The following is a 25,773-nucleotide window of genomic DNA, read 5'->3' as shown; positions in this document are numbered from 1 at the left end:
GTTATGGATGCACTTATGATTGTAAGATGTTATTTACATGTTTCAAAAGAATAAATTATTCAGTGCATATTTGTCCCAATGTTTTGATGGTTCCTTGGCAAGGCATTAAAATTTTTCCCTTGTTGCTCTACAGACATGCCTCACGCCTAGGCCGTCAAGATAGGAACTCTAGGGATTGTTATCTGTAAGCAATAAAATCAATTGCGATACCCAAACTCTACAACTTTGTTATCTTATGTCAAATGTTATCCTTGGGGTAATTTGTTGGTATATGGACATCCTTGCATGGAAAACACCATTCATTTGAATCATTTGCCGAGTTAATTTCGTTGGCAACCAACTCTCACTTTTTCTTTTATATGCTTATGCTCAACTCATTATAAATAAGAGATCATGTCATTTGGAACACACATACCTAACATGGTAGTGCTTAGTACATTTGCAATAACATGGTATCAAAGCAGGTTCACTACTAGCCTGTGAGGTTTCACAAATAATAGAAGTCCAAATTAGATATAGCATAACAATGTTGAAATGATTTTGATCATATTTTTCTATTGCCATATTCAAAGGGTTTGACTGATATGCATTGGAATGGCAGTGTCTTCTGGAAAATGTTGAGGTAATGCCTGTGCTTATGGTTGGGAAATGACTACTTGCGATCTTGAATATTATAGAGAACTCCTTGCTACAACCAAAGTCAAATGCCTACAATCCTTCTTTGCAATGTCAGATGTGTGAATATAATAACAATGTTGTGCTACTTGCTTTGACAATGCAAATTAGAGATTTTGTGAATTTCAAGTTGGAAATTATATTTTGTGCTTTTTACATTGGATCTATAAGACGGAAATGTATCCAATGGAATTATTATACTTGATAATGTTGGGTGTCACCAAAGTGTTGGCGTGGACAATGAGACTCGTTCCTTTCTTTTTTAGTTTGGGAAATACACATTACAAGATTGGTCGATGACCCATTGGATTGACTAAACTGTGTATAGACCCGCTCTGCTATGAGGGATCATGACTTCCTAACCTTGAAGAATGCAGTGGCTACAATAAGTATTTCCTACAATGTCCCACAATGAGCCCACAATGTTGTTTCGAGCTTGATGTGTCTGGAGATTTACCACAGGTCGGATGTGTTTGACCATGGAAAAAAATTGGATCGAAGGTCGCTACTCCCAATCAAGGAAATAGAACCATTTTTTTGGGTCACTCCATTTAATCCTACATGAAGAAAAAGAGAATAAGCAAGGGAGAACCGTGTTTAAGGACATGACAAGGTATACCAAATCATCACATCCACTCACAACATGGCGAAGACAACACGCATGCCATTGTGAACTAGAAGACCAACCAATCCAAGAGTCCATCCAGTAATGGTTGCACGCATACAAAGTAGAAAGCGATAATAATTTTTAGGAGGCATTCCCTTCGGACGTCAATAAAGGTATTGACTAGTAGCAAGGGAGGGCATCATTAGACTAACCACTAAGACTTCAAATATCGTCAATTAAGTTAAGGTATGTCTTAATCGTGATGATGATTTTATATTCTTTTATGTTTAATAAATATCATATGAGATATTATAATTGAGAATATCATGTGTTGATATTCTACAAGCCATTACCTTATTGAGTAATTGGTGAATATCATATGTTGATGTTCTACAAGCCATTACTCAAAGTATTCGGTGAATATCATATATTGATAATCTAGAGGCCAATACTCATGATATTCAATGTAATTTCAAAATGGTGAATATCTTATGATCAAAGATATCCTTAAAAATTGTCATTCCTAATATTACCAACGGTATAATGTCTGTCTTTTGTTTATTCTCCCAAGCTAAGTGGGAGTGTTGATGTTTTGTAGCTTCAATCGAACAAACCTATGAATATATATAATAACATATGAGATATAAGTTTATCATTATATATATATATATATATATATATATATATATATATACACACACACACACACACACATAAAATTAAATTTGTTATTATATTAATTATCTAATTAATGAATAGACATGTCCCTAACTTATGCTCGTTATAAATAAGAGATCGTTATTATTTGGAACACACATCTAACATGGCAATGCTTATTACATTTGCAACGATCATGAAAACAATAACAACTTTAAAGGTATAGCCTAAAGTGTGGTGGGGACTACCACAATCTAGTCTAAAGGTCAAGACAGGTTATTTATGCTCGATCTTCCTTAATATTCATTATGTTGAAACAGAGGTTTAATGCCTTGGATACTCTGATACAGGGATTTGGAGGCATGGCTTGTTACCTTATGAGGTCAATTATCTCTTTTTTGTTTAATAAATATCATATGAGATATTATAATTGAGAATATCATGTGTTGATATTCTACAAGCCATTACCTTATTGAGTAATTGGTGAATACCATATGTTGATGTTCTACAAGCCATTACTTAGAGTATTCGGTGAATATCATATGTTGATAATCTAGAGGCCAATAGTCATGACATTCAATGTAATATCAAAATGGTGAATATCTTATGATCAAAGATATCCTTAAAAATTGTCATTCCTAATATTACCAACGGTATAATATCTGTCTTGTGTTTATTTTCCTGAGCTAAGGAGTGTTGATGCTTTGTAGCTTCAATCAGACAAACTTATGAATATATATAATAACATATGACATATAAGTTTATCATTAAATGAGAGAAATACACACACACACACACACACACACACAAAATTAAATTTGTTATTATGTTAATTATCTAATTAATGAATAAACATGTCCCTAACTTATGCTCATTATAAATAAGAGATCACTGCTATTTGGAACACACATCTAACATGGCAATGCTTAGTACATTTGCAGCGATCATGAAAACAATAACTTTAAAGGTATAGCCTAAAGTGTGGTGAGGACTGCCACTATCTAGTCTAAAGGTTGAGACAAGTTATTTATGCTCGGGCCTCCTTAATATTCATTATGTTGAAACAGAGGTTTAGTGCCTTGGATACTCTGATATAGGGATTTGGAGGCATGGCTTGTTACCTTATGAGGTCAATTATCTCATTACAGAAACTTCGCAATAAACTCTTCATGCTATTCGCCTTTCCTGCTGAGGAGGACGAAGGCATTTGCCTGAGCATTGGGAGACACATACATAGATGTAGAAAACATATTGGAGATGTCCTCTTGTGATGGTCTAATTATCTCAAGGAACACAAGCATGGGTGGTTTACGAGGAAGTTTCCCACCATATATCAGATCATTCTTGACTCTTATGGCTAACTCAAGCATCTAGAAATGTTTGGCCTCCCAGCAACCAGATCATCATAGCTATATCTGAATTGAGCACTTTTAAGAACACTATATTCAACTCTGCTAGGAGTTGTTGGGATTCTTTGCCAAGTCTTTGGAACCTAGTGTTGAAATAAGTGATAGCTTTCGGAGGGCTCTTTTAATAGTTATTAGTTTCTTAGTAGACAAAACCATTCACCTTTCTCTATAAATCAGTCAAAGACACTATCTCCACACCAATCCCACGTGCCAATTCAAATTGGAGGTAGACACCAGTATAAGTATAGTAGGGAAAACTAATCACCTTTTTCTGTAAATCAATCAAAGACACTATCTCCAAGCTGGTCCTAGGTATCAGTTGAATTTGAAGGCAAAGATAAGTATCAATCGAGAGCTTTCCCTTTGAAAGAAGCAGTCAGTAGCCTCAATGCCATATTTTTCTCTGTAATGTAATGCATTGTGCACACATCAACAACATCTACCAATTGCTCTACTGGTGTATCAAAATCCTCTCTTGTGAACTTGGGATGTACCTTTAAAGCATTGGTAGGAATAGGATCACACATTGTTGGAGGGTTGAGTGGACTACAACTATTACATGCCACAAATCCATCTTTGATCCAAGAGTAACCATTTATGTTTAAGATTGTTGTGCTTGACTTCAAGTGGCTCTTGTTTGAGCAATAGCCACCAATGATTGAGACAATCTATAAGGATCTAGCATTTTCGGCATTCTTGTAATAGGCCTCTGACTCATAAATTGGCTTATAATCAAGATTCAAGGTGGTCCCACCAATGTGCTAGAAAAAACTATTGATCTCGAGAGTAGATGCTTACAAGACACAACCTTGAGAAGTTCTATAGATGTTGCTATCAACACAACCACCTCCAAAGTTTTATAAGCCAGCGCTTCAATTTTGGCAAGAAGTAAAAGGAGAAGAAAAAATTAAGTGCATAAAAACAACTAATCTGTGGCGATGTACCAAAATATTAGATTTATTTATCCATCATAAGGCATATTATAACTTCAATTTCACAAAAAATTACAAAAATTTGAAAGAGTAATGACATGCTCCAAAGGTCTACAAATAATTAGCAAAGCTGAAACTACAAAAACTGAATACAATCGCCATAATTCATAATCTCAAATTAGAAAACATAGTGTCAATCCAATTCATTATACAAATATAAAATACATCATAGCAGCCATTTGTGCAGAATATTATGTATTTTGTCTCCTTTTAAAATAAATTGGCAAGGTCTAAGAGAGATAGAGAGAAATGTTATTATGTTATCCTAAGTATTCTTGAAAAACAAAAACTGATGAACTCCTAAAAGATTACTCCAGGCTTAAATACAAGAGTCCCAACTCCATCTAGAAATCTTGGAAATTAAGAAGATTTGAAAATCCTAGAAACTACAAAGATTTGAAGAATTCTGGAATCAAAAAAGAATCCCTACTTCCTAACAAGCGTCACATCATGGCAACAGTTGAGACAGCCTGACTAGGTAATATTATCAGCTCCTCCCCATACAATAAGATGTCATTTGTACTTCCTCAACCTTCTGTTGAAACTACCAGCTGAGCCAATCATTGAATCTACCAATGGCATGGCTTTGAGGATGAGAATCCTTGCTATTTATAACATACAAGGCTTTATCCCACTGTCAACTCTCCTTTTTGTTGTGCAATGGGACCACCCTAATCTTGGCCAATGGCTGATGGAGACACAACCCAAGTACAGAATGGACACAACAAGAAAGGGAAAACTTTATTAACTATGAAAATATGTCAATACACTTAGTGCAGAGAAAATAGATTCCAAAACATGTCCTATGGGCTTACAATAGTATAAATCTGGAGATAATTTCTTCTCCTAGTACCTCTTCTCAAACTCCACTCTGAACTGCCTTTTACAATGCCAGAAATGTTCTTAAATAGACTCCAAAGGGTTAAAGATTAGGAATACATTCTAGAAAGTGATAGTTGGCATCCACCGCCAAAATGGAAGGCCCTAGAAGTCGCTTTAGAAGTCAGTGCAAAATTAGAAGAATCCAAAAATGGTAGCCGAACTTCCGAGAGGCATAACTTTTGAACCGTAGCTTCGATTGACAAACCGTTTACATTTTCGAAAAGCTCTCAGAGTGCTCTATAGCCCTATGGACAGCTTCGCTCGTCCTCCATTTTGCAGGCCTGTACGAGGTCATTTAGTACCTCGAACCTGACTTTGAAGCATTCTTAGGAGGTCTCCAGGAATCAAAAAACTGCGATAACTTTCAAACCGTGTAGCCTTTTGACCTAATTCTTTTTCTGGAATGTTCTAAATTACAATTTTAATCATCCCTCCAATTTACACCTTCTAACTCACCATAATTATGGCTCAATTACATAGTCATATTTTTTCGGCATTTACATGTATTCCAAGGTGCTTAAAAACTCTAACCCAGAACAATGATAGTGGAACTGTGAGAGTTGGAACTTTTATTTGACCCAAATGGGTATCCAAAAATGAAAACACATGAAACAGAAACTATGTCTAGGTATATTTTTTTTTGGGTGAAATAGGATTGCCCTTATACCTCCGGATGCTCCTGCATGAATGGCACAACTTATAAATTGTCATGCTTCAGATGCATTCTGGACTATATCATGCTGACACATGGAGTGATGCAAACTTAGTTGAATAAAAAGAAAAAGCTCCATATATTACTTATGGTGGCACCAAGGATGCCATGTGGCAACCCAATACACTATGTTGATGCCGAGTCTTCAAATTGAATAGAAGATGTGCAGGTTTGACACATAGCAATCTTAGCAGAAGGGTAAAATGACTAAAAGGGCTTGTTTAAGGATTGAAATCATGGGTCAATGCACATAGAGGGGAGCTCAGTGAAAAGATTATTTGAGCATTATTTCTATGAATCCCTATTGTCAAAATTCCTTGCAAAAGAGGTAGACTTGCTTCACACATTTAATGGTTCTTAGCTCATCAAATTTTGTAAGCAGATGCCTAAAAAGAGGATATCATTCTTAGTTACAAATAACATGTTACAATGAAAATTCTTTCATTAGAAGTTGACTTTTATTTCCTTACAAAAATTCTTGTAAGTAATCAAACCACAAATTGTATTGTGTTTGACAATTCTTTAAGAATTTGAAAGTTTACTTGGCATTGGTAAACATACAAATATGAAGTAGTAAAAATGGTGGGGTTGTGCATTACATGGTGTAATTGTGACTCCATTTCTAATAAAAGGTGTGACTCGCACACAGCAACAGTTTGACCTTTCATGCACAAAGTGTAATAAATCTTCAAAGGACTGTATATTTGTGATTTCAGACCACAATGTAAAGGCTGTCTACCATCCATAAACTCTCTTAATTGAAATACAAGAAACATTATGGCCTTCTAACTTGGTGTGCACATAACAATAATGCACACTGAACATTATATATGGATGTGATACTTTTCACTATAATATCAACTTTAAAATTTTATGCTTTCCAAGAAGCATACCTTACAGATAGGCAAGAACTTATTTACATTTACCTGATCATTATAACTAAAAGAAGAATTTCTACCTACGGTAATAGAGGAAGGAAGGACATGAGCCCACACCACAATGGGTAGGGAATTCACATCCTTCCAAAACTAGTGAAGGTTAGCTTGTATCATGAAAGCCAAATCCTTTTAATTCATACTATCCTTGAATGAAATATCAGATATCTTCTTCAACATCAACTTTGCAACGTCCCTTGAAACAAGTGAGTGTTGCCAACTGAGTTGTATGTCAGACTACTGCAGTTCAAACGATTATCCAAGAGTTCAGTAGAAAATATCACTGCCAAGAAAGAAAAAGCGTCCAGCATACCCCATTACACAATCAAACTTAGAAAACTTAATCTATAACTAGCCAACCCAATATCTTCTGCTTTCCAAATAACTTAATCTCATTTCAATCTTACCACGTCGTTCTTTAATCACCATATTCTTTAAATAATTTAAGGAAAATTGTCTTGTGTCCTGATCTAGAAGAATAATAATGACATATTATGCAAGGGCTCTAAAAATTGACCATAAAAAAAGGGAACAAATGTTCACAAGATTTACCAATTACAAAGGATGATTTCTCAGTGGGGATTCTACTATAAAGAATGTATATACAATTAAGCCAACATAGCAGTAGTGTTTTGTAGCAGTAACCTTCCTTTTCAATATGAGCCGTGATATATCATTAACATATTTTGCATCCCAGCCAATCACGGCATGTGCCCAATCAACTTAACTGTTTTCCTCAATTTCACTAGGTTACAAAGACATTATTTCTCAACTAATTTAACACATTATAATTGATAGAAAATTAAAATAAATAAAAGATGATATCACACACGAGGCAGGGTAGTGTTAAAAATTTCTGAAAAGTAATCACATGAATATACAGATAGTATTCAACTTTCAAATTTTTGTATGCAGAAAAACCTCCTCATTTTGATCTCCAATTCAACTGTACAGCTCTTTTAATTCTTCTTCAAAGGCTTGCTTTATAACCTCTCGCTTCAATTTCAGTGCTGCTGTTACAAGGTTGGTATCAGGTGTCCATGGGTGTGGAAGCAACTTTATTTTTTTGGGGATTTCAAAGTTCTTAAGGTTTGCTGCTTGTGCAATCTGTTCATAAAAACAAGACCAAATATGTTACAAAAGACTACAAATTACTACACAATATGCTTCTACTAATGATATATATTTTTATAAATAAAACATAGCATATTAATGTCAACTGTATAAGTCCGTTGAAGAAGCTTCACAAAAAATGCACATAGGTTATTTGAGATCATATGTTTCCATGGAACATATGTACAAAAGAGGAAGGCTGAGTATTCCAGAATCATGCACTTTGTGGTAAAATTATTATGGATTGTCTTCAAATTCAGACATAGCTGTTTTTGCTGCTGGTATCCATTTGAAGTTAAACAGAATATATAGACACCCAAACTAACTGAACCAGGAAATAATATAATCAGCCCAAAAAAGAAAACAACTGCAATAAGAAAACATGCACCATTCAGAAGACCATAAAATCACATGATCAAAGAGTTTGGTGAGAAACTAAAACGCCAAAGCTATAAACCCTGCACTAGGAGGGAGGTCCCAGTCCTTTTGGTTACCTTTCCCTTGTCAGCTAAGTCTTTTCCTCATGTATAGGCTCCTAATGGATGAGAACATCATTTTCTCCTTATTTAGACCTAAGCAGTGGTTGAATTTGAGAAACATTCCCTTGTGACATGCCAAGAGCCAGAAAGAGAATTTATCATGTCCTTTAAAAGGGTCCTATCCATGTTCTTGGAAGGATGCATGCAAATGATATGCAGGTGATAACCAACTCTCTCGCTTTGCAACTGGCAGTGACTAACCAGAAGGCTTCTCAACTAACTGTCCTGAAGACAATTTTTCATGGCTCTGAATTTGGGAATGAGCAGAAATAGAGTAGCGAACTTTGAGGATGAGAAGAGTGAACTAATATTTTAGCCATTTGGCCTCATTTATTCCTATGCTCAGCTAGCTACAGCTGTGAATCTGGATGATTATTCTGCTTTGAAGGTGACTGTTCAAGGATGTCTAAGTCTGATAATCTGTTCTGGGCAACTTGGATGTGACATTTTCTTGTTTGGAGGTGTATCTTGGTTCTCTCACTGCCCTCAGAGGACTAGTGCCATCAACGGAAGCCATGCATTACCGCTGCTGTTGACTTTCCACAGTGAAGCTTGCTAAATACCTGTAATATTCACTAAGGCTGCACTTATGAGGTATTTGGTTGCTCTAGTTTGCTAGTTTATTGTAATATTATTTCCTGATAATGTATCCAGTTTGACTATTACAACATTTCAAAACATTTTGAATTAAAAACTCAACGTCCAATCAAACTCAATATCAGCAAGAAAATCTATGTTTGTGTTGTCAACATCTTTGGAACACATTTTCGAAAAGAAAGACAAAAATGTCAGGGACAAACACTACAGAAGGCAGTGTCAATAATATTTAGCAAGACAAATAAGAACCATAGACAAACTGGCCCGTCTCTTGCTCCCCAATGCTCCTTAATCTTAACCTTTTCATTGATAAATTTAATAAAATATGCTTCTTGCTAAGCTCTCTTTCCTTTCAGAAACTTGAATTGCAATTCCTCCTCTTTGCTGGGCCTTGCATTTCAACTTTGTCCTTGTAAAGAAGAATATGTCAATTTTGTAATACTAAATAAGATATTTACTCAGACAAAAACAATTTCACCATTGCCAACTTTAGATGACCAAAAAATACAAGTCCTGGTCCTTTACCATCTAAGTTACCCTGGTTTACCCACCCACCCCCCTAGCGGACCACCCTAGGTACGAACTGGTACATGGTCCAGGTAGAGTTCACCATTTGGTCTGGACAAGGTCCATTTTTTAAGACCCTAGTTCAACTGTGGGCCAAACCCATCGTACCCGAGCAAACTAGTCAATTTCAAATCGAACTATAGGCAAATTTGCGCAAACTGGGCCTCATGGATAACCTTTAAGTGGGTTTTTTAGGGATATTTAAAAAAACATTTGACATTATTAACCTTAAAAAAGTGTAGATGAAAAGCTTATGTTGGCTTCTAACTCTCATTTTTGGTGCGCAAGTAGGTTATTTTGTCTTTAGCAAGAGCAAATAGGTGGTTGAGCAAGAGTTTGGTTGTGCAAGGAAGAGTTGGATGTAATGTCCGCACTAGCTAAGACAAGAATACCTACAAAATCATTGTTAGAATTTATACAATAATAAATTATATTTCCCTATTGTACTCTCTATCTAAACCCTAACCTTAAAGATGTCTTCATATCAAGATCGATAACCCCCTTGAAGATTCTTAGGTCCCCGGTTACTTCTCCATCTTCTTTGAAGTGCTCCCTTTTAGGTCCTTCCCCGAAGAAACATTCTCTACCGAGGACCATTGTCACAAATGCATATGTTAACATCTATAGAATATTCCGGCCTAAGGACCATATTAAGATCACTCTCTTCCCTTAGGGACTCTCTTGACCTTAGGTTGTTAACCACATTAAGATCACTCTCTTCCCATAGGGACTTTCTTGATCTTAGGTTGCTAACCACATTAAGATCACCCTCTTCCCTTAAGGGACTCTTGATCTTAACAATTAACCATATTAAATCATGTGTATTCGTTCTCTTGGTACTCCATGACTACATAGTACATATACATATATACTTTCATATATATGTGCAAGTGTAAATTGTCCATAAAAATAAATTACAATAGAAATATATTCAGTCATACCTTCCTTACCTTCTTCCTATGTTGTTAGGTCAAATCCATAATGAATATCTCTTAATATATTATCATCCTCTATATTCAAACCTATTAAATCTCCACTACATTAAATCCTTTTATAACACTACTCTCTAAATCTATCTTGCTCTTCAAAAATCCTCACAAGAAAATATATGAATCCTTTTATAAAATATTAAATATAAGCATAACAACATCATTATATTTTCATTTCATAATATTTTATACTTAAATTTATATAATTATAGACATAACATAATTCTTTATCTTGTGAAAAATAACATAATGTCCTATATTATAAAAAAATAAAATAACATAATTTTAAATTCTTAATCTTACCCCTTAATACTTTACCTACTTTCTATCTTACATGAATCCTTCCTTTATTATACTCCTCTCATCTTCCCTTTGTAAAGTTCTTGTCTTTTTCCCTAATCTTCCCTAGACTCTTCCTTAAATTAGATGGTATATTCCTAAAATTAGATGGCATATATTCTGATTCCTCCTCCTAATTGGTGACATTGATGTGGCAAGATGCTTGTATGCAAATGGACTATCTTTGAATGTTGTTTGCACTCCATAATAGAAGAAGAGAAGTGTTAATGAAGGTCCTACAGGATATCAGGGCTCCAATTTTGAGAGAGTACAAACCACCTTGTTGGATGAAGAGGTCAAGTTGATTGATGAGCAATTGAAGTGCATAAAGGATTCATGGTGTTGGTTCCCAAAACCATAGATTGGAAATCCAAGAGCCTGCCACTTCTCCAATAGGACTTCTCAATCAGTTCTGGCCAACAATCGGGAATACTTCTCGATTCCCCTGCACTTCAAGCTCTGCTGCACCTAGGCGAATAGACCTTCTCCTCGAACCTAATCACCTGGTTCAAAGCTTTTCTAAAGCAAATTTAAACTTCTAGAGTTCTCCGGCTGGCAAGGTCCTCGAACTCGATTAAAATGAAAACTGGATGCTGGATAATGGTTGAATGTTTTGTACAATTGAATAATAATTAATTTGATGCTTGTAGGAAGGAAGTTACAAATTTTCTGACTTCAATAATAAAAAGCCAATGCCTCTGCTCATCTGAGAAATAGAGTCAACTTCAGTGAATTTTCACGTACAACTTTATAAAGTTCTTAAGCACTTGAACCGTCAACAATTAAATAATCAAGATGCAATAGATCAAATATATACGCAATCTTAAATTAGTCCATATTGAACTTTAACTCCTTTGGTAGGGAGACAAACTGGACACAGACACAAAAACAACTTAATATTCACAATATCTGTGATGATCAAATTTAAAATGCTAAACCATGTCCACTTATCCAACATTTAAATTGTATACAGATTCCAAAAAATAATTACAAAGGACAATTTATCTGTAGTTTAAATCTCCATGCCTTTAATAATAAACAAAGAACATTTTATTTTATTATTAAAATAAAATAATAGAATTTATATGACAAAGTCATAATGTTGCTCCTTATCGCTCCATACAATAAAAAATATAAAATACTCTTTGAGAATGTGTCAATGTTCGATTTTTTTTTTTTAATGAATACATCCCCATTTATATCTTGGATATTTAATGAAATGTGACTTCTCAAATTCAGTCACTTCCCTACAAAAATAAATCACGCCCTTTGAAACTTAAATAATTTTCTTAAACTTGTGATTAACCAAATTCTTGGAGATACACAATGATTAATATGAAAGTTGTTTCCCTCGACACCGACCATCAGTCTTTATTCGAACATCCTTTACCTATATGTACCGTTTTTAAAGCTTCCTTCTTCCATTAATCAGTGATGTGGCCAACTGAGCCAATTCTGACATGCCTTACATTTCCTTCGATGTCTTTATTTCATTCTTTATCCACATAGTTGTGAGTAATACATATGTTTCGATTTCTCTATTCTGTTTGATCTTCTAACATGGACTCTAGGTTACTAACAGTGATGGCTTTTTAAATCTCTTACTTGACAGGGGTGGTGAATGGACGACATGGTTTTCACATTGCCTATCGATTCCTATTCATGCCCTTTATTATCAATGCTTCCCAGAATATTCCTTCTGAAGTCGAATTCATACTCTTTCAAAATGATGAGATTTCCACTACTTGTGATAGGGGATTGAATTCATACATTCCAATTGCAACCAAAGTTCTTTTTCCTGCAATGATTCTGGTGGAGCATCATCGGCATAGATTTGACTAATATATCCGTGATTTTATAGTTGGAACTTTACCTGCCAAAATATGCACAGTGCATGTGCAAAACCTTCATGGCATACATGCTTATGTGTTTCATCCTGATGCAGTAGGTCTGAGCCTATATAAACATGCTCCTTCCTTAACTGAATATTGTGTTGTTTCATACATGTGCGTGAGAAGAGGATCCTGATGAAAATAATAGCCAGTGATGCCATTAAATCTATGTTTTTTTTATTTTTTTTATTACCAATCTTTCAGATATCTTATCATGTTTCCATATTATCATGACAATCTTAATAGTTTCTGCACTTTTGTCAAGGCTGGGAGTTGTTTTTGTTTTTCGATCTTTGTCAAACATGGCTTTAAGCACCTTCATGTGCTTGACTGTCATATGTACATGAAATTTGTTTATATATTCTCTTCTCTAATCAACTGTTGTTATAACTTACATCACTTTTACAATCCCTTCAATCTCATAGTCTCTTGAGTCTTTTCATCATCCCTAACAAGTATATACTTGATTCATTCATTGTAAGAGTGTAGAAATATATTCAAATACTTGGTATTGATTTGTAGCAATTATGCTAAAAAATGGAGGCTAAAATTTAGGCTCCATCACATGGATTGAGACAGAAGAAACAATTATTTCAGATGGATGGAAAGATGCTAGCAATCGTCCATTGATCAATGCATTGGTGATGTCCCCTAAAGGAGCATGTTTTTTAAAGCAATGGATTGTGAGGGGCAAGTAAAAGATGGGCCATTTATTGCTAATGTGCTCATCTCTTCCATTGAACAAGTGGGTGCTACAAACATTGTACAAGTCATAATGGACAACGCAAAGACTTGTATAGATGTTGATTTGTTGGTTGAAGAGAAATATTTGCATATTTTTTGGACACTTTGTGTGACCTATTGACTCAATCTTATGCTACCTGAGATTGGGAACAATATTGAGTGGATCAACGAGGTGTATGCAAATGCTAATGTCATCCGGATGTTCATCACAAAACACCACAACTCAAAGAATATTTAGAATGTTCTCACGTTAGGAGTTACTGAAGGTAAGTAAACTTAGACTCAATTAGTAATTTAACTTTAAAAAATACTATCTTACGATTTCTGATTTTTCGGTTATGTAATGTGTATTCTTTTCTAAAGTATGTATCTAATGCTCATTCTTTTTGCTCTATTTTATGTTACAAGTTGTCGAGACATGTTTTGCATCAAATTTAATCATCTTGAGAAGACTTGTACAAGTGAAAGAGGTACTTTCCAATATGGTAATCAGCAACAATTGGACTATATGGAGGTAAAGCAATAGTGAGAGGGCAGCCAAAATAAAGCTTAGGATATTGAATGACTTATAGTGGGAATGTGTGGAATATATCATTAAGTTCACCAAGTCCATTATGAGCATGCTTATGTACACTGGCATGGATGATCTATGATGGCATAGACTAAAAGCTTGAAAGATCAAGCAAATTGTAAATGAGAAAGAGCAAGATCCTCAAGAGAGCTTCAAACAATTGCAAGCAATTGTTGTAGAACGAAGGAACAAAATGGCCACTCTACATTTATTTTCCTATGCATTGACGCCCAAATACTATAGCAACCAATAAACTAATATACCTGGCAGGCTACTACCCAATAGAGATTTAGAAGTGTATAACTATAATAGATACAAGGCAGCATTTGAAAGACACTTTCCTGATAATGATATGTGAGACATGATCACGAACGAGTTCATAGAGTTTGTGAATGCAAAAAGTCTAAGCAATGATGCTCTTCGTCATCGGTTTAGGAAGGATGCTCATAGTTGGCAACTTAGCGGTATCTCAATGTCCAAAGATTCCAATCATTGTCCCCTTGCAATCAAAGTTATATCTCAAGTAAGTTTCATTTTTTTTAAAACTACTATTAGTTACTTTGTCTTCATAAATTGGTAGAAATTATAAGAATCAAGATTAACAATTTTATTTTAATTGTTTACTTTGTCATGTCTTAATAGGTTGCTAGTTCATCTACATCAAAAAGAAATTGGAGCACATCTTTCATCCACTCAATGAAGTACAATAGATTGCAATCAAAAAGAGCGGAGAACTTGGTATTTGTGCATTACAACTTGCATATCGTTTCACACAAGAGTAAAGAATACAATGAAGGGGAGACAAAGAGGTGGGATGTAAATGTAGAGCTTGTGGAATTGGATGCTTCCACTTCTCGGCTTGCTATTGAAGATTTTGACACCAACACTATTATTGTTGCTGCTGATCCTATTGGCCTTAGCTCTATTGCTGAGTCAACTAATGCTAGAGAAGAAGAAGAATATTAATAAATTTTAAATTCATTAGTTGAACTTGAAACAATGACACTTGAGCTTTTTCTTATGATTTAATTTTAATGTTTTGAATCTTTGATGTTGAACTTGAAATATATGGTGGTATGATCACAATTCATGATGCTATGATTTCAAGTTTTAAAGTTTATGGTGCTTTTGTTGTTTAAATCATATGATTTTATGATACCATGTGACATGCTAATTTAACTCATACTTCTAGGCTTCATAAATATGTATATATAAAATTCTTACATGTTTTTGTATGAACAAACCCAAATTCCTTTCCAAAATTTTGTCGCACCAGCGAACTCTTTTTTCAAACCCGACCTTAGAACCAAACTTGAACCGTTATCTTAGTTTATTATTAGAAAATTGAGCTTGAAAACAATAGTAATGCATCAAGTTGCTTATTCATAAGTCTTGTTGGAAATATGCATTTTATTTTCTAACAAGACTTTTTCATAAGATGAATAAATTATAGTCAAATTGCCCTCCATGGTGAAAAATGAAGAAACATGCAATTTTCATTACTATTAAAACTCCATCTTTAGTTATCTAAATATATTCAACTGCCCCTCTATATGCATTTATCTAAAAGTTCACTGTTCTAATTTAGGAAATATCAAGCCTTCGATATGTTCCCCTTATATGGGAGTTGCCTATGGAACTCAAAACAGTTAATTTTGGAGGGACAGGTTTGAAATTTTCAAGATACGGTGACAAATTATCTTGTGCACAACCTAGGTAATTATTATCATCATTTTCTTAATATCAACACAATCTTTCTATGTATCTTTTATATTCCAATTTAATTAATACCAGGTACGATACCTGAAAAAAAAAATTTAGAACTTGCCACAACTTGATCAGAAATTTTGTAAGATTGTCAATCATAAACAAGGCCATAAATCACAGTGCTTAGTGGAAAATTGTTCTATCAGAAAAAAAAATTGAAAAATGACTGTGAATAAGGACCTTCTGGGGTTATCTTCTTATTGCATTCATTATTTTCCATTAATATTATATAACTGTTCTGATTCACCTTATGTGGTTTGAAGCAGATTTGGTAAATGACCACATTTGAGAAAAGGCTGAGTTGCTTGGAGGACGGCAATTAACTCTAGGTCACTTACAAGCCAGGCCAAAGCAAGAACCTCAGAGAAGCTATTAGTGATCTTATCTTATCCAAAACATATTTGATAGCATGTATTTAGTATTTTTTTTATAAACCAAATTCCCTACAGAAGAATGGTATTTGTAGTATAGCACCTCTATAAATTACATGAAAACATAATGTATAGTCAAAGACACAAAGCACCTTCAAAAGTGGCATCTGAACTTCGATAATTGCTTACTTTTTTTGACAAAGATCCTCAAAGTCATTGTAAAAAATATTTTGATAGCATGTATTTAGTATTTTCTTATAAATCAAATTCCCTACAGAAGAATGGCATTTGTAGTATAACACTTCTTTTTTTTACATGAAAACATAATGTATAGTCAAAAACTCAAGTACCTTCAAAAGTGACATCTGAATTTCCATAATCGCTTCCTTTTTTTGACAAAGATCCTCAAAGTCATTGTAAATAAGCATCTTCTTTTGTGCCCATGTTTCAAGAGCATTTTGGGATGGAACTACTACGGCCACACAATAGCTATGGAGATCATCTGCATGCAACATTATATTCTCTACATAATGGCATGCGACCAAAGCTGCTTCAACCTACATGAAGCAAAATTGAAAATACAGTAACTCTGAACTATATTAGAATCATAATTATCACTATCATGTTGTTCAAAGAGATCTTGTACCTTTCCCAAGGGAATGCGTTCTCCATGTTGAAGTTTTACTATGTCCTTCTTGCGATCAATAATCTCAAGGCAACCATCAGGGTGAAACCTCCCTATATCACCAGTATAAAACCATCTTGTTCCCCTCTCATCCATCTTCACAAATCAAAACAATAAATTACAAAAAAGGAAAAAAATCTTAATTATGTTTGCAAATACACTGGCCTTACTCATTTAAAAAATAAATGGAAGGTTCAAAGAAGAAGAAATATCTTGAGGTCATAACAAATTGGGAAAAATGAGAACTAAAATTATTGAGGAGTGTTTCAAGCATTTAGTCCTCTTAGAATTGTTTACATAATTAATAAATGTTAAAGTGAAAAAGCAATAATGATAATCCACTATCTCAAAAAATAGTAATACAAGTATTTTATTTGTATGACCAATGAAAAGGAAAAGAAAAAAAAGTGAATTCACTCAAAGATAAGCATCTTGTACTATACCAATCAGCTCACCTTGTAAACCTCATTAGTTTCCGCTTTTCTCTTGAAATAACCTAGAGTTACGTTTGCCCCACCAATAACTATTTCTCCCTCAGCCTCATTTGCAATATAACCACCTTCCTCCCAATTAATTAGCTGCAAAATCAACATATCTTCTTCCAAATCATTCACAATTAAAAACATTAAGAACACATTTGATGTAGCAACAAAAATGAAAATATTCTGGCTTGTCACTAAAATTCAGTAACAAAAAAGAAATCATGTTCCATTGTACATTTCTTAGTGTTTGAAAATTTTCCAAAAGCTTAAGAATTTCAGATTAATGCTTTCAAATAAAGTTAAGGCAAGGATGTATACAACACACTCTAAATTTAGTTATGGAGCCAAGACTAAGAGAGAAAAATGAAGATAAACAAAACTTTTTAATTACAAATTTCTGCAGCAAAAATCAATAGCAATGTATGTGTAGTATGTAATACTGGAAATGTAATTTTGTGGCTGTTTAAAATTCCTGCCAAAAAAAAAACATATTTTCCTTTGTGATGGAATCTCTGTAATAACCCTTTCTGGTTATAGCTAAATCAAGCATCAATTTCTTTCACATTTCAATGGTTTGACATTTTGTCAAACACTTGACAAGAAAGCTCTGATACCACTGAAATAAACCCTGTTGGCTCTCAAACAATCTATGCTTAAGAATTTATTTCTTTTTTTTGTTCTTGAGGTTTTGCAATTTTGATACAAGAATATAGCAGCAAACTAGAAGATTTTGCAATAATAATTTCAACTCAAATATTTAGATATTACATAGGGAATATACAGCTGAAAATTTCTAAATTTCGATATCAACTTAGATATTGAGTATTTCCACAAAATACCAACAACCCAATTGATAAAATATCCCCTACTATCTAAATCAACAATACCTAGAAAAATTAGAAGTTACAATCCATAAACTTATAAGTAAGACATGCCTTGAAACCCTCTGAAATGAAGAGTAGCAGCAACAAGAATTCTTCGACCAATAAATGCAACTGCAGATTTGAAAAATGCTGCTCCCAAAGTGCAAATAGAAAATAACATCCAGCAACAAATTTAAGTTGGTGCTCAACCAATTCCAAATTAACCAGCACACAATTTGATATAACAATTCCAGTGAATCCTTTCACAAATTCCAGAACAACCTCAAGCAGCAAGAAAAATTAAACTTCTCCTTAGCAACAGTTAATACAGTAGGAGAAATGACAAATCGTATACCTCAAACAATTTGCCAAGCAATCCCAGAATTGAATCTACAATACTTCAGTTGTAGATCCCAAACTCTTATACTTCAGCAAAGGCACAAACTTCAAACTCAGAAATGTCACAAAGACAACAAGAGAAAAATAAGATAATCAAATAATTGGATTCTTTACTCATCAAATGGGCTCATATTAATAATCTCCAAATGACACAAAGTTTCCCAAATGAACTTCACTTAAAAGGCTTCCCACACACAACATTAAAATATAATAAAGCGCCATTATCATCTGATTTATTAATTGCTTTTGGCTGCAAAAATGACCTTTCCACCATAACTTAAAATTTTGACACGTAAGGTCACTATTTCTTATTCCCATGATTTAAAACTTTTCGTTCTGGTTCCAACGAGCTATGATACTGAGGTGACCAACCAACAACACTATCAAAAATAGCAACCTCGGCGTATTTATATGAATAATAATAATTCGCCCATCTTACAAAAGCAACTGAAGAGGCATCAGAATCAAAATATGACAACACCAAAGTGATCCTGATGATGAAAGATGACGAAAGAACCTGACGGGGTGACTTACTATAAGTAGACACTCCTTCCAAGATTCTTGGAGCTCAAATTGGAAGCCCGACATAAAAACTAAGAGCATCTTCCAACTCCTCTAACCCAACTCAGCTCATCGAAACCAACAGATTGACTTACTATAAATAGTAAGTCCCTCAAACAAAGCCAAAACACACCATAGGCTATTGGAAAGCCTATAACCACACAACTGAGACCCTCAAATCCCACTATTAGCTTACAAGGGTCGCGATGGTGAATTGACCTGGCCAACTGTAGGAACTTGCTAAAAATGGGGACATTACAATCTTAGTAACATTATCAACAAAATATTTTTTAAATTCATCTTTTTTGTTTTAGATATTGGAATCGCTTCCTAATTATTTTCACTCAAAACATAAAATATCTATTATTTTCTTTTCATTGGATATGAAGTAAGAGTATATTAAAAAATTGTTAATAGATAAAATTCAATGATAAAAGAAAAACATGTTCCATTTTTCATTGCCTTAGTGTTTGAAAAAGGTTTCCACATGATCAAGAATAGTGTGACGAGAATTTGTTGAAAGGTTCTCCCAAACCCCTTATGTTCTTGTATGGGATCAATTTGGGGCTAAGGTTCTTCCAAAACCCTTATGTTCTTATATTGGTTCAATTTTGGACTAGAAAAACTCTAGTTTCGCCCAAAGTCCTTCCTCAGCACCTTAGGTGAATCTAAATGGACCTACGGCTCAACTTTCCAAAATGTTTTAAATAACCAATCTCCCCAAATCATCCCATTTCGAAGATAGGAATATTCTCAAGATGTGAAGACTTGTCAGGATGTCCCCCTGTTGTCCTACAACCTCCTTTCTAGATCTAAGGATGTTTCCAAGGCAACCCCTCAAGGAGGGAGCATTTCCAAAACATCCTCTTGGTTTGAGGACTTGGGTTCTTTGAGATGTCTAAGGGACTTTGAAGAGTCTTCCATCATCCCCAGGACTTTATAGTATATACATCTCCCACTGTGGGACAAAGGAGAAATAGATATTAGTTTAATAATCAAAAAAAAAAAAATTATTCTATGCACCATAAAAGATATAGATCAAAATCTTATAAATAGTCATCTTGCCCTGAGGGTCTCTAGCAGATCCTTGATGGTTTGGTCTCCTTCTATTATGTGAGAAAGTTAGTTATGAACCTGGGTAAGACCCAGGTGATAATTTTCAACTGTTTGAAGACCTCTCATCTCCACTTCTATTTCCAAGGAGGTGAGATTGAGATCACTTCCTCCTATACTTACCTGGGCGTTAAGTTCTTTGGATCCCCTTTTAGCTTGAGACCTACCATGCAATCCCAGGTCAATAAGGGGCTAGGCTCCCTAACTATGCTTGAGAGATAGTGCTTCAGACATCACTTCCAGGATACCACAGTCAAAATGTCCATTCTAGACTCCTTGATCGGATTGCCTGTCCTCTATGGTTCTACTATTTGGGGGGTCCTCTCTCCTTGAGTCCAACTAGGCTTTAGTTGAGAGAGTACAGGCCCTTCTACTTGGGTGTATCATTAGATGCCATTGGTTCACCCCCCACGGTATCATCTTGGCTGACTTCAATGCTCACCCCTTCATGCTAAGAATTGTCTCTCTAAGACAATATAATAAAATACATCATATTAATATTATTATATTAGTATGGACTAATATACTATAATTAATAAAGTATGATTAAATAAATGATAAGAATATGTGAATAGTGAATAAAAATAATAGTTATTATCAAAATATTATTAACTAAGGAGTCGGTTTGGCACCTTATGAGAATTGCAACCAAATATTATATTTTAAATAGCCAGTCTGTGTTTACCGTATGGGGTAAATAGTTTAATGCATACAAACAATAGACAAGAACATGTAACACGGCAATACTCCTTTTATTATTCGCATATATGCCAAAGAGATTACATAGTGCTTCCAATGATGATTACAACAATGATCCAAAGTTCATTTCAAACGGTGTACATATACCATTCCGAAGGGGTGACTCAACCATCACGCGTCCTTTTGGATGCTAATCTACCCATCGGCTATTTTATAACTTTACCGACAACATCATCCACCCCCAAAAGAAAAGTCGTCCCTGAACGACAATTACAAAATATCCACCTGTGCCACTTTCTCTGCTTCCAACTCCTGAGTACACTAAGCCAAGTGCCACTATACTGCCTTCAACTGAATGATCAACTCCTCTCGAGCTCTCTATGCATCCACCAAGACAGCTTCATGTCCAACACCTACTCCAAGTACCTCAAAGCGTATCACCCCTCTCGAAAGGCTTTCTCTGTTGTTCTCTCCACCTCTGGTACACAGACACTCCATGCCTGCAGCAGCTCTAGCTCTCATCAACTGGTTGTACTTCCCACAAGTGATAACTGAAGCGACTAGTCGTACACCATTTTTGTGATTTTCTTCCAATCCCACACTCTTTTTGGCAACTACCTATGTTTTACTACCTGTTTATGTCTTTCCCTTCCCTTGGGCATCTTTTTTATTTTTATTTATTTATTTTTTTTGGAACACTTCCTGTCCCCTTCTATCAATCACTTCTACCCCCATTTTAATAATGGTCATTTTGTCTTTTGCAACCCTCTGACTAATCATATGCCAATGCCTCCATTCTCCCACCAATCTTGTAAGGGCCGTACAACCACTTCTTTCAACTCCTAGGCATACGATCCAAACTTCTCTTTCTTGGCCATACGGCTTTTGCACTTTTCACTTTCATGTATGTTGATAATGTATGATGCTTGATTTTTCCTTTCCTTGAGCCGTACGATCATACGAAATATCTTCATATGGCCGCTTTCATGTCTTTTTGTTGTTTTAATTGCTCCTTTGTACAACGTATGGTACTTTCTTCCTCCCAATAATGGTCTTATATGTCTGTACGGCCCTATGTTTATCTTCTTCCATACAAAAGGCCATACGGTGCTTTCTCCTTCACAAACAATGCATGTGTGTCCGTACAGTAGCCTCTTCCAATCATCTGTATGGTTACCTTGTTTGACCATACGATGTTGTCTGGCAATGTGTATCCCTGTCTATGGCCATAGAGTTTCGTTCATGTACCGTACGGTGATGTTGTACTCCTGTCCGTACAGTACCCTAGATGGTTCATACAATCCTTTCCTGAATTTGTACGGTTGCTTTGTCTAGGCCGTACAGTACTTCCTCGCCTACTTCCAAAAGATCGTACAGTGGTAGCTCATTATCGTGTACGGAGCCTCCAGTCTGTATGGTATTTTTCCCTTGCCTTGTACTTGCCATATGGTTCACCTCCAAGTCTCTTCCTAAAAATTTCCAGCCGTACGGTGTATTCTTCTCTTCTTCGTGTGGGTCACAGCCCTCTCTTCTCCCACCAGTATGTTTTTGGTTCAATATCATCTCCGAGGTTCATGGTTTGTACTGTGGCCTCTTCATATTTTATCGGCTTATCTTCACTAAACATATGGGTTGGTGTTTCATCCACTTGCGCTTCTCCTTCCTTTAGTTCACTATATTCCTCCGAAAACTCGTTTCTTCCTTTTTCTTCTTCGACGCCCAACATGTTGCAGCTTAGAAAGAGTTCATAATCCTCCATTTGCCAGTGAAATAGTCCGTTCACAGAATCTAGAGCATCGTCCTTCGATCCACCTTCCAGTCTCAATACTCCCTCTTCATCAAGTTCCATTCTCTACTTCCCCTCGTCATCCCCTCCACCTTGGCCTTTGGAATCCGACAATGCTGCCTCCTCACCTACCATTTGTGTGTGCAAGTCAATTATGAATCTTCTACCTCTGCACTCCATTGATAGGGTATTCTTCTTCTAGTCATGCTTAACCCTTGCTTGTACAAGCCATCCTCGGCCCAGAATGGCATCATATCCTCTCCTCTTTAACAGGATGACGACGAAGTAGAGTAGGAACGGCTGTGTTCCAATAGTCACTGGTTGTGCCATTAGGATCTTGGGAGGTTTAATGTCGTGTTGGTCCATCGTTAGTAATTGGAACGTAGGTAGCCACAACGTCGACTGTCCCAACTTCTTCCAAGTATCTTCTGGTAGGACGTTTACCCCTGAACCTCCGTCCACAATTGTGTCTAAAAGGACCTTTCCTAATATACCCATCTCTACGACCACCGGAGGCTGTCCGGATGTGAGCACTAGCAACACTGGGTCCGTTGCACTTGCTCCACTTTCCTTCTCCCTTCCGTGTTCTTCTGGTAATTTAGCAGTTGGAGCGATGTTTGTGAGTGTCGATCGAAGTTGAGGCATTGTGAGGATCAAATCATTTAACTTGACTAGCATTTCAACTTGTAATATCTGCCTTCTGATGTTTTGTTTTACGCAGTTCCTCGTTGAGGTGCCAGTAGTGTCCTTCAATTGTGATTTCTCTGCCTACGTTGCTTTCTCAATTTCCGTCCGCACTTCTTTCAATCTCTTCTTTTCTTCCATCATGTCGGAGTACAGTTTTGCTTGTTTACAGGTGATTGCCAAGACTTCTTCGTTCGCGCCAATGCTGATCAAATTCATTCCTAATTTTGGGCACTCGGTATCTTCATAATCTCCATGACCGCACCATCTACATAACAACTTTGGTGCATTTGTTGATGTACAGGTCCATGCAAAGTGGCCCCACAAATTGCATGCTCGGCATTGAACCATCGAGTGACAGTTCGCATCGTACTGAATTCGGCTACGGCCCCCATTATTATTGTTGGTATTGTTGTTTTGCCCTCTTCTATTATTTTTGTACCCACCCAAAGTGGCACCATCATTGCTGGTGTTTCCACTCCCTCTCGACGTGGAAGTCTCCTATGTCAGAAGCACTTGTTGATGTCTCTTGTTTTCATATTGAAGGGGCATTCTTTTGTGGAATGTCCCATAATCTTACACATCACAGAATTGGTTTTTCGCATAGAACCCCTTCGTGTGACCTTTTGTCTTGCATTTTGTGCACCATAGCTCATTTCCCTTCGTCTCTTTCTGCATGTTCTTAAATTCCTTCATCATTTTGATCATATCTTTCTGGAGAGCTCGGACCTTCTTACTATCCTTTTTGTCACCAGTTAATCGGATGAGCTACTTTTCTTCTTCTTTTTCGTTTTCTATTCACTCTCTAAGTCCATCGCCCGATTGTATGCTTCGATGTATATGATGGCGACACAATCTTCATTTTCTTCCTTAACTCCAGGCGTAGTCCTTCAATGAACCATTTCTTTTTAAGCCCATCTATCGGCTTACTTTTCATTTTATTTATTAATTCTTTTAGTTTTTCGACATATACACGAACTGTTTCATTTTTCCCTTGCTTTGTGGTGTAGATTTTTGCTACGATCTCATTGTTGTCTTGCAGCAATTGAAACTCGGTGATAAACTCCTTTTTAACTACTGCCCAGGAAGTTAGGTTTGGGGGTCCACATCGGCAAACCAATCAATTGTTACACCCCTTAAGGTTGCTGAAAATTGTCGGACCCATTCATCCATGTCAGTTATGCCATTCGCCGTCCAAATTGTTTCGCATGTCTTACGGTGTCTGATTGGATCAGCCGTTCCATCACCATCAACCTTTGGCAATTTTTCCTTTGGTTCAGCCATTACTATTCGAGTTTGAGGTACTTGTTGTGTACCCGCATTGTTCTGCACACCCGCGTTGTTCCAAACACCTGCGCTATTTCGAACATAGTCGTGTTATTTGGTGAAGGCTCTTTGTTAAACAAAGTTGTTCGTTTTAGAAGTGTATCGCGGACGAAGAATTCACTCCACACGTGCTCCCTCGGCACTCCGAGTCGTGAGAGTTAATTCCCTTCTGTCTGGATTCTCTTCCCTTGGCGTATACAAGTTAAGAAATTCCTCCCTTGTTTCTTCTACCAAGTCCAACTGCTGTCGAGTCTCTTCCAATAATTCCTCAGTGCTTCAGTGTCTGTCGGCAATCTGTTGAAACCTCCATCTCCGTTTGGCTTGTTGTGCCAAAATTAAATTCCCTTGTGCGGTGCATATTTCATCTTTTTCTTTTAGCTTATTCTTATTTTTGTTCAGTTGATTCAGCATTAGTCTTCATTCATCTGCCTTCGTTCCAGGTCCATGGGGCAATGACACCAAATGTTTACTATATGGGGTAAATAGTTTAATGCACACAGACAATAGACAAGAACGTGTAACACAGCAATACTCCTTTTATTATTCGCATATATGTCGAAGAAATTACATAGTGCTTCCAATGATGATTACAACAATAATGCAAAGTCCATTCCGAACGATGTACATATACCGTTCCGAAGGGGTGACTCAACCGTCATGCATCCTTTCGGATACTAATCTACCCGTTGGCTATTTTATAACTTTACCAACAACAGTCTAGAGATAGAAGAAGGTAGGCTTTATTGAAGACAAATTTGCAAATTGCAGAAGTAAGAGTTCAATTCCTTTCGTCAGAACTTTTTTGACCAAGTGGAAA

The 25,773-nt window shown here is 35.8% G+C and overlaps 1 protein-coding gene across 1 annotated transcript in view; it reads right to left on the bottom strand.

Moving 5' to 3' along the window:
• Window positions 1-7,416: 7,416 nt before the first annotated feature.
• The window catches only part of LOC149553385 (long chain acyl-CoA synthetase 9, chloroplastic-like), a 175,786-nt gene continuing 157,429 nt past the window's right edge, over window positions 7,417-25,773 (bottom strand). The window contains exons 10-13 of the mRNA XM_089788852.1: window positions 17,499-17,621; window positions 17,005-17,139; window positions 16,709-16,915; window positions 7,417-7,976 (exon numbers count right to left, since the gene is read on the bottom strand). Of these exons, the coding sequence (XP_089644978.1) occupies window positions 7,812-7,976; window positions 16,709-16,915; window positions 17,005-17,139; window positions 17,499-17,621 (630 nt within the window). The 3' untranslated portion in view covers window positions 7,417-7,811. The remainder of the gene's footprint in view (window positions 7,977-16,708; window positions 16,916-17,004; window positions 17,140-17,498; window positions 17,622-25,773) is intronic.

This window comes from Cupressus sempervirens, chromosome 6 (genome assembly GCF_028749045.1).
Source record: "Cupressus sempervirens isolate cs-2001-9-10 chromosome 6, ASM2874904v1, whole genome shotgun sequence".
NCBI classification, from domain to species: Eukaryota; Viridiplantae; Streptophyta; class Pinopsida; order Cupressales; family Cupressaceae; genus Cupressus; species Cupressus sempervirens.
This window is presented reverse-complemented; position numbering and strand designations above follow the sequence as displayed.